Genomic DNA, 13,379 nt, shown 5'->3' on the forward strand with positions numbered 1-13,379 from the left:
TTTTGGAGTGCTGCTCCTCTGTCGGGCTTTTTAAAACACCCTTTTTGACAGTTTTAGATTTTTTTTCCAAACAGACTCTGTTTCTCTCGTCTGGGTGATGCACTTTTTACATCATGTGGACTAAAAAAAACAGGCGAGCATATGCAGACAGATAAATGCAGATGATTGAGCAGATATGCACAGGACTGTGCCCACATCAGTCTTCTACTGTCTACAAAGTCTAGTTTCTGACTACCTTAAGTGAAACTGATTTGCTATGTGTTGAAGGAAAATTAGGAGTTTTTCAAATGTGGCTGGCTGAGCTACTCATTGCAGCAGAAAATGAGTGTTTTGTGGAAAAGAATGTAACAGTTGCAAGGACAATTTACTGGAATCATTTTGTGACTACATGAAGAAATGGTAATAACATTCCTGAACTGTCGGTGTCTATAAATCTATTTTCCCTCTCTTTGCTCACTACACAGTGTTGTCAACAAACCACAAAATAATTCATGTTTTCCTCTTCATGTCAGCTTTAAGCAACAATCCATGACACTGAAACACAGTTTTTATGTTTTCAGATAGCCTTCAGTAGCGTGATGACATTTTTAGGTGTAACCTACATTACATAACAGCAAAAACTAACTTTATAGACTAGTCTAACTCATCTTTATGAAACCAGCCCCCAATCAGAACATACAGTGGAGACATTTTTGAGGGCACGGTTGGCAAGAACAAGAAAAGGAAGCACAAACTTTTAAACAGCTCCAAGTTGTGGAAAATGAAAGAGGGGGGTTTTTGTTTCCCTCTGAAGGCTGGAGTCTGATTTCCTGTGCGGCTCTGATTGGGAAAGCAGAGGCACGCACAGGGAGCCACTTCTGTATGGAGATGCCAGATGACAGGCTTCACTACGAACAGACTGTTGCCGAACAGCACACTGAAGTGGCCTTTGATTGATCATCAAACATGGCTTTTATGAAACAATCTCTTGTGTAAACCTGCTTTAGATGGTGGGACTTGGGTGTCTGAGTGTGAGCGTGTGTTTGAAAGGGAACATAATGTAAACAGTGTCTTTGTGTTTTGTTTCTTTACCGGATGTAGTGCAGTGCCAACAGGAGTCTGGGGAGATGTAGCAACAGGGATAAAGATTTGATTTAATACAGGGTACGTAGGAGAGATGGAGGGTGTCATTCTGCTTGGGTGCCAGCTGTGGCCGTGGTGCCAAACATTTTGTTTATGTTCATCCATGTGGATTACCAAGTGTTTTGCCTGTGCACAGCAGGAGTTTGTCCATGAGGCCATATGTCAGCTTGCCCCCTCCTCCTACTTGTCTTTTGTTATCTGAGTGACCCCTTAGGTGCACCGCATACCCCTCTGACCCTGAAGACACACCAGTTTATTGACCGAGTCACAGCTCCATAGAGTCCATTACCTAAACCAATTTAATCACAGGCCTATTGTTTCAACTGATTTCACCACACTTCAATATCGACCATTTCCTTAAAACAATACCTAATGGATAAACAGTAATCCTGTTGCTGTTTGAATGCTGTCACATATCCAGAGATTAATATGCTGGTTTTGTGCAGCAGCAACTTGGTTCAGCACAAGTAGTTCTGTTTTAAATGTTGATAGCTGCTCTGCTTTGAGACACATTTCTTTCTGTGACTGTGGCAGTGATTGTGGCGAGAGGGTTCTAACCAGCATAACCATGTCCTCTGTTTTGAATTTAACTCAGCCCACTTCCACAATTAATGATAGAAAGTCACTCTTTAAGCGTGGAAAAGCTGCAGATCTCTTCTCACTCTGGCCAAAATAATGCCAGACAAAAATACTCAGGCAGTGTTATGCACGTGAAGGCTGCGCGTAGTAAAATATTGCGCAGTCTACTGTTTGTGACAGCTGCTCTACAAGCGGAAGGAAACAGGGAAAGTGTACATAAACAGGGCTGCAGTTGTTTCCAAGGCCTTCTGTCCTTTGTGACTGTCTTATGTGCAGGAATTCAATCTACTGTTCCCATGAATATGATCAAGGACAGTAGCCTCTGCAGATAGAAATGAAGGCAGCAAGTCACAGGAGTGGAGTGTGATGTTATTTGAATCTCCTTTGCTCATTAAGATCAGTTAAAACTGTGACAGGCTTGTGTATCATGGCAGGTTTTAGAGCTGCTGAGTGGATGCACCCTGTCACCTTGCTTTATGTGTCAAAATGTGTGCCTAACCCTAACCTTGTAAGCTGGGGATTGCTTACACAACGTAAATAAGGGCATTTAGGCAACGTTTCCTAACTGTTGTTACAACAGCATTAGTGTGACCATATTTAAACTGTACCAGGTTTACTATAGGACCTGGTGCTTGGTGAATTGTCATTTAAATGGAAACATTTATATGTAACATATGCTTTCACTTTGTAAACTAATTAAATTTGAACATAAACCCAAAAAATGTTAAACCCACCAGGTTAGTACACTTTATATACTGTATATTGGACTGGCACAGCAGGGTGGCGCGTGGCCAGAGACACTGTCCTAAGGTTCAGTAATTGAACAGCCGTCGCTCTTCGACCTGGAAAAGAGTCCTTGCGCAAGACACCGAATCACAGCCCGCCTCCTGTCTGGACGACAGCGTCAGCTCTATGCGTAATTGTACAGCACACTTTTTGGCAAATCTGTGGCCGGCGGCGCTATGACCCTGCTTCCTTCTACCTCCTCAGCTCCACTGCTCCAAGTCTGTAAACTGGAAGGCTGGAAGAGCGCAGGGAAGGAAGTCATCAGAGAGCTGTAGTCCAGTTTGTTGCTGTTGCAGGAATCAGGATATCCTTCCAGCTCCTCACAGAAATTCCAGGGATTTTTTTTTTCTGTGGTTGTACACCCTCCTCCTGCTGCAAGTAATCTCCCTGCTTGTCGCGCTGTCTCCGCCGAGCTGCTTGACTGTTTCTCCACGAATACTTCCCAAAGTGTGTTTCAGCCACTGGAAAGGAGGATTTGACCACTGTGATGAATATTTCGGCATTTTAGGGCACACTTCGTCTTTCTATCGCTTCCTTTGGATCCAAGAGAAAAGACTGGACACAGTCTACCCGTATTGCGTTAGACTAATGGTGTAGCCTACTTACAGGGACGACTTCGTTTTCAAAAAGTTTAAGAATACATTTTTCTTAACACAGTCTGGATTGGTCGTGGAGGCGCCGATCCTGCGTACCGACTGAAGAGGGAGTGGGTTCATAACGGACTCGTACTTTGGATTTACGCACAGGAACCTTTCACCCTCCAAACATTGTCAGTCGACACCATGTGTCTCTGATTTATTTTCCGAGCTCAACTGTGGATTTAACCGGTGTATGATTTGTGTGGACTGTGCTGTCTCCTCTCAAAATTGCCACAAACCCGAGACTCGCACATCACCATGCATCAGAAAATCTGCTGCAAAATTGAGGGAAGTCGCGAGGCAGCATGACTTGGGCTCTGGATTTCTTTGAATCTACATTCCTTTCTCATATAATATCTTAATGCTGTTCAATTTTGGTTTACAAATATGATGAAATGGCAGCCCCGGAAGAAGGTGAGTGTCTTTTTTTCCTTCTTCCAATTATGGCGTTAAATATAACCTTTCTCTGGATCACAAGTTGGAAAGAGGGCACATACTGATGGTCTCTCGTTTACTACAAATGATAGAAGCAGATGGTAATAACAGGACTGCTGTAATGTAACCAGAACAGAGTTTATAACGATATACAAGTTCATATTCCCCTTTTCACTTACATCTTGTTCACAATCCGCACAATGTCTCTCCCAGTTCTTCTAAATGACTACAGAGAGAGGCAGCAATCAGCTGTTGTGCAATGCATTGTATACAGCATAATTTATAACATACTTCCATGTTAATAATGCAGACCTAGAGCTATTATATCCGTTGCAATGCCATGTTTATATTTTTACACTCTGTCTTGTATTGTTTTGCATATTCTGAATGTTCTGCACCTCTTTAGCTCAGACAGGCTTACAGTACATTCTTAATCAGGACTAATCAAGACATCAGTGATTCATGTATCCTGTAGTGAATCTCTGGAGCTGTGGGCATAAACTGTTCAGTATTGAAACCTGTGTCAAAATAGAAAATCATATCATTTTGGAAATATAGATGGTGAAGCACTGAAGCTCAGCATGCATGTGAAAGTTTCAGAATGAACTGGCACCTTTCCTTCAACACCTAAACATCTTTTTAAAGGCTTTTTTATGAGAACTAAAACATGTGTCTGGGTTTCTTGTTTCCACGATCAGACATAATTTTTCTTAGACAAATTTGTATTCTTAAGGCATTCTCTCATTGCTCCATTTTCATAGCCTTGGAGTATTACAACATGGAAAATATCTGAAAATCATCTGGGGTCTATAAAAAACTGGTAGCACTAAAATGGCTATGGTTAGGATTTTTACCAGCAGGGGGCACTTGTCTGACAAGAAGCAGTCTGACTGTGCAGAAGTGGGCTTTACACTGGTGTATAGGGGAAAAAAAGAGTAATGGAAGGATGAACAACTCTTTTCTTTTCTTTCTCAATTGTTTTACATAATTTTGGGTTTTGTATCTCTCAAAAGACTTTGTTCAGCAGCAGCATAAACATTTGCAGGGATTTTTCCTTCTGGACCAGACATTTTTGCCTTCTCAGCTGGGATGATGATGATACTCTGTATATCCCCAGTATAAAGAGCATGAGTAACCAGTGCCAGAAGTAGTGTAACCACTAACTACTACTGGTTATGATAGTAGTTATGCCCACTTCAGTGTGTTTGAACTTACAAACCTAAGTCAATTAATTTGCGCCTGTTGTTTCTTCTACATGTTGTGTCGCTAATGTGGATAATTTCATCCTCAAAGGTGAGATGAAAGTGAATGATCTAAACCGAGCTCATGTTGAATTATAAACAGAGAAATTAAAGCTGTGTGTACGCTCTAATGATTTCTACAGCTGTGCGGTTCTGAATCATCTATGAGACCCCCCTTTGAGGACTAAAAGCCTTTCCCCACTGCAGAAATTGATTCCCAGTCACACTGCACTCATATGTACTCAACCTGAAAATACTATTTAAAAAAACACTGTCCTTCATATGTAGATTACCTTTTCATAGAGTGCACTCAGGTGAACGCACCAGATCACTAGTTTTGATGGCTCTCATCAAAAAAGGAATAGTGTGATGTTGATTAATTAACCTGTTGGTGATGTTGGGTGTAGGTTGCATATGAACACATGCACAAACAAAAACCTAAAAAGCAGTGAATATTTAGAATTACCTGCCACCCACATTGCATGTGTATGTGTCTGTTGGCGTGTATGACATCGTCACTTCAGCCTGAACTCTGGTTCACTGCAAAGGATGTCCTCTCGCTAAGATACTGCACATAGCAGGCAGGACACTGGAATACACAACCATTGTGCTCCACAATCTAAGGAAAGTGATTACACACATGCACCTGTGTGCGCGCACACACACACACACACACCATGCGCACAATAATGTCACAAAAGGTCCTTGAGTTTTCCCATTCCGGCCTCTTGTTTATAAGCTTTTCAATCTGTCTCTTTACTTCACTTGTAGTTTAATGTGAATCAATAGAAAGTGTGGGAGAATCGTATTGATTCAGGCTGAGTGTCCAGTCCACCTCTTCATAATAGATTACACTAATGAGTCAAAATTCCAAATCTGTGATGCTGAAGAAGAGAGGGAGCTGTTCCCTTAATGTTGCTGGCAGTTAGCTTATCTGTTCTGGAAATGAGAGTAAAGGCCTTTTTTCAGTGTGATTAACTCTCTTTTCCTGTGATTTTGTGGAGTTGCTCCAAACACCTGAGACGTTTAAGACAGAGTGTCCAATACACAGTGGTAAAATATGGAAGAGGAGGCATATGACTACAGGCTGACACATAGTTGGCTTTCTGATAATGGTCTAACCAGGCCGTCTGCCAAATGTTAATCAATGTTTTCTGCAGAGATAGCTTATTTGATGGGCTTAACGGCCAAATGCAACAATGAACAGGTGGACCCTGTTCTTCTAAGGAAAAGAGACACTTATGTTTTTTGTTAGTGACGCTAAGGAATGCTAACATGGCTCTTGCTGTGCCTAAAGTGGGGTAGCGTGGGTGTGCAGCGCTGGCCACTGCAGTCGTCTTTGGTATATTTTTATAAATATGGCCAGTATCTATCCTAGGGGGGGAGCTAACTCAATGAAACAAATGGCAGTGTGCCTAAAAGTGCACTGAAATCAATGAAAGCCACTGACAGTCTCGCAAGGTTGCATTTAGAGAATGAAGAAGCTGTGGGATTGTTTAAAAATTCCACATTTCTTGATTTTAAGACACTGTGTAAAAGACACACTAGCTGTTTTTTGTACCTTTGTATGTTTGTACATGTGTGTCTGTGTGCACACAAGTCTAAAGTGGTTTGGACATTAATTATGGAGTCTGGGATGGTTGGAATTCCTGAAACATGAGAAAATAGGGAAGGGTCAACAAGTGGCTGGCAAGTCTCTGTGTGACTTAAACCTTTCTGTATCAAACACTGACTTCCACTGTGGTTTTTCCTTGTCCATGAATTTTCTTTTGCAAACAGCCGGAAAGTATTACAAGGTTCTTTTTTTCTGCTTTTTAAGTCGTCATCGCCTCAACCTGCTAATATGTTGGGTGGTCTGATATCACAAAACCATTCTCTGTATGTAGAGTCAACATTTTGCCTTGTGGCAGTGTGACCAAGTCAGAGGGAAGTGGCTGTTTGTTTTTGTGGTTGTGCCAGATGTTTCTGTGGGTTCCACTTAGTTGACTTAAAGCCTTCTCACCTGAGAGGGACAGAATACCCAGCTCATGTTTCTGTGGCCAGACTCACTGGGAACCCGGATTTTTACCATTAGCAGGGGCACTCTTACATCTCTGACCATGTTCATTGGTTTTTCACCTCGGGGAGTTTCTCATGCTGCTTTTCCTCTTTGATTCCGTATTATTTATGAGCTCTCTGATGGGGGGAAAGGGCTATCTCTCCCCCCAGTGCTCCATCGGTCCCTGTGACGTCTCCTGGCTGGCAGCAGCACAGCAGTTTTGGAATACATTTACAGCAGGGGGAAAACCCGTCAGAATGTGAAGAGAAGTGCTGGAAGACACACATCTGAGGAGAGAAGAAAGCGGGAAAGGCTGTCAGTGGGGGAAGGAATCACTTGGAAGAAGCTGAGAGTGCTGGACAAAGATTGAGATACATCAGGGAAGAAATGAATGGGGTCTAGATTGTAGGATTTTAGGATAAGAAATGTAATTGCTGTAGAACTGCAGACACTGAGAACATTTGAGATGGTTGGTATTCCAGAGAGTGAGGGAAAAATGGGAGAGAGGTTGGAAGCTAGAGAGGAAGATGGTGCAGGAGATACAGAATAGGAGTTTAAGAGTGAGAGGCCCTAGAGTGATGCAGTAGGGATAATTAATGATAGGGAGTGATAGCACCTGCTGTTCCTGATGCTGCGCAATATTTACGGCTCAGCATGCCATGTGGAACGGGATGCGGCTGCGTGGCCAGCCCCCTGGCCTATCCTCCTAGGGTGTGAAAATATGTGGGGGGGTTGTGTCAGGTAAAGAAGGGGGGGTTGCGTTGGGAACAGCGACTCAGCAATACAGCTGAAATTTATGTGCTGTACTCGCTCTGTTAATCCCAGTCCACAGCCTCCCATTGGGAGAGCTGGACAGAGATGGAGGATAGAGAGAAGAAGCTTCCGGGAATGCAGGGCCTCCCTTGCTCTTATTGTGGCGCAGTGGTCTGCAAGCAGGCAAACTGCAGGCATATGCCCGGTAAGGCACTCTTGGGAGTCCACTGTCAAAATACAACAGGAGAAACAATAGACACAATGGTGACTGGGCCATGCCGCTCACATTAATCCTCATTCCTGGGACCTGCACAATCCACAGTGCGTGTGGAGATGGATTTTTTGGATAGCAAGTTGTAAATGCAAAGATTGATTTATGTGGGGAACAGTCAATTTGTAATGTTTTCCTCCAAGCCTCAGAGCACTCATTTCTGATTTGCTATAGCTTTCCTTTACCCCCCAGTGCTTCCGTTAGAGCAAATGGAGCTATGTTTGAGTTTATTGAGGTCATTGTTCCAGGGGTGTGGTCAGCTGCTCTCAGGGCTCAGGAGGTGCCTGCCTCTGGGTGCCTCCACAGGGAATAAAGCAGACCTGACTTGATGGAGCACATCAATAGGAACACATTTCCTTGTTCTATGAGGTGGAACAGTCTTTTACAGGACTTAAGCTCTATTCTTTTCATTCTTTTCACTGGTTAAGCTTCTGTATTATGAACCCAGTCTTGCATATACTGTAAAGGGCTAGTGTTTCATACATAAGCTGGCTAAAACATGTTTTGAATATAGGCTGTCAATGGCACTTGAGACACATCCCTGCAGCATATGGCCTGAAAAACATGCATACTTTTCTCTGTTTCACAACATTTATCAGAGTACAGCTGCCAAAACCGCAGTTCCTACATTCCTTTATAACTCTACACTGGACTTGTTCCAGTGGGCCGGGCGTAGTATCAGCTCAGTCTTCAGGCCCTGCAGCTGTCTCCATCTGACGCAGTGCTGGATGTTGTGACAGACATTAGCTGCTAGTGTGCTTTAAAGAAGGCCTGTGATCTAGCCTGGATGGAGACGTGTGAAGAGCACCACTAATACCACCCTGCCTCATACTGACGCCCCTAAATCCCACTAATTCCATCTCTTCTTTTGTCAGAGATGGGATTCATAAGCCCTTCTTTGAAGGCTCAATTTTCCAGGAGTGTGTCCACGGCTTAGCTGAAGCCTCATGTAGCCACAACTAGACATTCCATTCCTGTCCAGTCTGGGTTGGCACCTGAGTGGTCAGCACCTAGTTCTTGAGTAAATTATTGATGATTATTGAGTGCAAAAAAACAGTCAATTAACCCCTGAATCTTCATGGCCACTGCCCACTTGGATAAATGGCACACTGAACAAGAAAGAAGCAAACAAGATTAGATTGAGCCTTGCTCACACTTTCAGTATTCGAAAAGGAATAGGTGCTGTGCAACGGTTTTGCAATCAAACAGTGTTGCAGACACACACAAATGGCTTCAGGAGAGTCACAGAAACAACTAAGCACAGAGCAGATTGTTTTAGTTCCTTCATGATCACTATGTCCTATTCGGCTCTGCCTCTTCTCACTTTTCCTGCCATGCTGAATGTGGTGAAGGCAGCTAAGGATGATTTTTACTGTTGGCTGTAAAATCCTGCAGGAAGGAAAGAGAAATGGTGCTGAGCACGACCCACTGAGTCTTTTCCATCTTTGTCTCTCAGGGCTCGGTTTAGTTGCTGTTCTGTTCTTGTAAGTTTGGAGTTATTTATATGAGGCTTGTACTGGGATACTTATGTCAGGCCTATGTTTATAGTTGCTAAGATGTGGGCCAAGAACGCTTCCATATCCTCGGTAGGCTTGTCTCCTAAGGGAGATTCATGATTCTAGCTCCCCTAACAAGGCAGACAGACAGGTGGTGACTGACAGGCATGCTGAGATAGATTCAGTAATGAGGACTATAGAGCAAACCTCCGTGGTCCACCCCCCATTCTTCACTATTTCAAACGATCTCATGCCTCATAGATTTTATATATTTAACCAGGGCTTCTGTCGCAGTCTACTTAAATTATAATACTGTATTTGCCTTCTCCCCCTTCATCGTGGCTCCTCTCTGACCCCTCTGAGTTCACCCCAAAGATGTTCCCTTCTGTTTTGCATGTTCTTGTGGTTGTCTACATCTTAAACCTAAGCATGTCTTGTTTGTTTGCTTGTTTGTGCCAGTCTGTGTAGCCTACACTTGTGGATGTGACTAGAACCTTAATGCGTACCCCACCCTTCCTTCTCCAGTAAATTGCATTGCCACCTTGCTTTAAAGGAGCTGTGCAAAAAAAAAAAGGATGTGAAAGAACTGTTTGTGTGTCCGTGTGTCAACTTGTTTATCCCACATACTGTGTCTATTTGTGCATTTTAAAATGCTCTTTTTTTATTTTTTGTGTTTGTCTTGAAGTGTCTTGATAAGTGAGCGATATCCTTGTGTCAGATAGGACATGATTGATGAAAACTGTAGAATATTATCATCCATCAGAGATACTCAAATACCGTTCCTTCTCCTTCTCTCTCCCAGCCCTTTACTCCCCTCCTCCAGTCTTCTGTGTTGATCTATATTCCTGTGACTGGGGTCAGAGGCCACATTAGAGCACATATTGTTCAGCAGTCTGGAAAGTGCTCCAGTTACCACTGTGAAATCTCAAGCATCAGCAGCTTTTAGCTGTTTAAATATACTGTGTGAGGCTGAACACTGCTACAAGGGCTGGCCAGACGATACACAACATCTATGGTGTGACGTTACATTATTTTAAGTAATGCCTGCCTTTATAGCCATGTAAAATATGTTTGCTGCCTTTGCCACCTGTCTGGGTGTTCTGCATGATGAAATCAAGCTGAACAGAACATGTTTAGTGCCATGAATGCTACTCTGTCTTCTGCAATAAAAACTGGTATATGCACTGGTTCCAGCTGCTCCAATAAGGGCTGTAAAAAAAAAAGATACATAATCACTCATTGGAACAAAAGACCGTAACTTGGCACACAACAGTGCATGTAACGCTTCAGGTGTGTAATTACCCTCCCAATTTACATTTGGTAGTATATGATACCCTCCTTTTATTCGTTTTCCTATGAACAATATTGACTTTTTCAGTTTCAGTGAAGGCTGCCACTGTTGTTAATAGTATTTGCCAGGTATAATATTTGCTAGTAGTATCTTTGACTGCCCCATTAGGTCTGCATGAAGCTAAGGTACAGCTCAGCTACTGAGGCGTTGACTCAAACTGGTGAGCCTTGTTGTATAATGAATGGCTACATGATACTCTACAGACACTGAATACTTCTCGTTTGTTGCTGCTGGATAGTGTGCAGTTTTACAACAGTGCCCCGGGGACATTATTGTAACACACCCGTTCTGCCTGGCATTTGGACATGTGAAATTATCCATGCCTGAGTCTGTCAGTGAATACGACTGCATGTGTCCATCAGGCTCTGACCAACACCAGCAGCCCTCAAACGAGCTAAGCTGCCTGCCTTGAGCAGGTCTCTGTCAAGATCTACAGCTGAACTTCCACACACACTTCATACCTGGAAGCCTTGGATTTTATTTTCTTCCAGACAACTGGGACAACTGTATTATTTATAGAATTGCAGTGCACACAAGCTCATTCAGCTATCAGCTTGAAACTCATATGAATTCATATTAGGTCCTCATATCCACTATAGTTGGTGTGAGCTAAGCTGTTGACATTTACGCCACAGATCCATTTCCCCCCAGCTTTCTATCACTCCATCCCCTCATTCCTCAATCTCAGCATTGTGCTGCTGCTCCTAGCTCGTAGAATAGGGCCTCAGGCAGAGCAGGTGCAGGCTGCTGTGATGGTGGCTCTTGTGACACACAAACACACACACATGGGCACACCCAGGGGAAGTGGGTTGGCTTTGGTACCACTCTCTGTGAAATGGCAGACCAGGATTGTTTGTTGGAGAGGAGGAAAAGCTCTGTGCTAGTTGTATTCCGGGGTCTAAGTAGAGAGTGAGCAGGTGTTTAGAAATTAAAGCAATCCTCTGTGTGCCAACGTGCTCTTGGTCCCTAAAGAAGTATGTTGATCTGGTAAAATCCTGTTCACTGCAAATCTGTTGACAATGCCGGGTGTTTCTCTGCCAGTTGGTGTTTTCAAGTGTGTCTTTTTGGCACTGTGTTAAATTCTAATTTGATAAGTTGGTTTGTCCTTAATGCTGTGATTTCTGCACTTGATGAAATTATATTTTTCAAGGCATTGATCAGCGGAAACTGGCTACATCTCTTGGCTAACGTGAATTGTTATTTATAGAAAATGCAATAGCTTTGCTTATCAAGATATTACTGCAGTGGATATCCTGCAAACATAGTGTCAACATCTGTACAATGGGTCCTGTTTTATGATATATGGATGAATATTTGTTTCATGAAAGGTACACCTTGGATATCTCCATCTCAGAGTTACAGTGTGGAGAAACAGTTGACATGTAATCTCTTGCTCTTCTTGTTTCAACAGTGTCCGTCCTCTCTTTTTTTTTTCCCACGCTGTGTTTTGTTCTGAAAAATAAAAATTGACTTGACATTTGAAATGGATTTCTAATCAAAGTCAGAGACAAATGTAATGGCTGCGTGATTGAGCTGTCAGTCTGATGACTGTCAGCGAGACAGCTTTGATAAAATACTTTGGAATTCTTTATTTCTACTACACGAGTAATAATTAGAAACTGATGAAAAATGTTGAACAATAGAGGAATTGCCGATCATTGTGTCACATTTAGGTTGCTGCTTTTCCTCATTGCGCAGTACATGTGACACATGTTTCCTTTGTAAATGGAGTTTGTCAGTCTTGTGGGCGCTGTGTAGCAAACAGACAGATGGACTGGCAGGTTGACAGATAATGGAGATGCGAATGTGGCGGGCGACACTCCTTCTGAGACACCCCTTTTGACTGTTATCACAGCCTCTTGTCCCCATTCCTATGAAGAGAGACTTGTTTAATTCCCTGTCCTCGTTTCCTGAGATGACGGAAATTGTGGGCCTGGCACAGGAACTGCTCATCTCAGGAAACGTACACAAAACAACACAAGACAGAAAAGAGCTTTTTCTACCTTTCATCCAGCACGCAGTCTTTGACCTCCATTTTTTTCATTAGCTATTGATGCACATGCTTAGTTGTCTCAATCAGAGTTTGTCTTTAAGTGCTTTCCTGTTTGGGAAATAAGCGGCAAATGATCTTGTTTGAGTGCCCGTCTCTTCTTGGCTGGTGTGATGGTGAGTCCTAGGGGATTTGTGAGAGGATTCAAATCAGAGGTTGTTGAGAGGAGGGGGAGTTATGAAACCTGATTAGAATATGGTTTGAGTTAATTAACTAAGACTTTTTTTCCCTCATTCTATCTATCTATGTATAATCGAATTACAGATGGTGGTTTTCCAGTTCCTATCAAATGAAAATGTAAGTGGTCCCATGAGAAAGGAAGGGGGGGGGGGGGGGGGGGGGGGGGGGGGGGGGGGGGGGGGGGGGGGGGAATGATACTCCTCTCAGCTGCCCACCCATCTCCTCCACCTCCTGGTCTCATCTTCTCAAAGCTGTGCTGAGGAGTTAACAGATGTGATGTCAGAGCAATCAAAAAGCTTTTTCTCCGTCATGCTGCAGTGCTTAGTTTATGCCACCGAGCGCCCCCAAACTGGCAATTTGTCTGTCGGAGACACTGTAGGTATCTCATTATTGAATCAATTTTGGACAAAAATGCAAGTGTGTGTGTTGCCGAAAACAA

General features: G+C 43.1%; 1 protein-coding gene across 1 annotated transcript in view; it reads left to right on the forward strand.

The window, feature by feature from the left end:
* Positions 1 to 3,444: 3,444 nt before the first annotated feature.
* Positions 3,445 to 13,379, forward strand: part of LOC133978894 (tetratricopeptide repeat protein 28-like) — a 118,624-nt gene continuing 108,689 nt past the window's right edge. Inside the window, exon 1 of the mRNA XM_062417244.1 lies at positions 3,445 to 3,539. Within this exon, the coding sequence (XP_062273228.1) occupies positions 3,513 to 3,539 (27 nt within the window). The 5' untranslated portion in view covers positions 3,445 to 3,512. The remainder of the gene's footprint in view (positions 3,540 to 13,379) is intronic.

The sequence above is a fragment of the Scomber scombrus genome, chromosome 4 (assembly GCF_963691925.1).
Source record: "Scomber scombrus chromosome 4, fScoSco1.1, whole genome shotgun sequence".
NCBI lineage: Eukaryota > Metazoa > Chordata > Actinopteri > Scombriformes > Scombridae > Scomber > Scomber scombrus.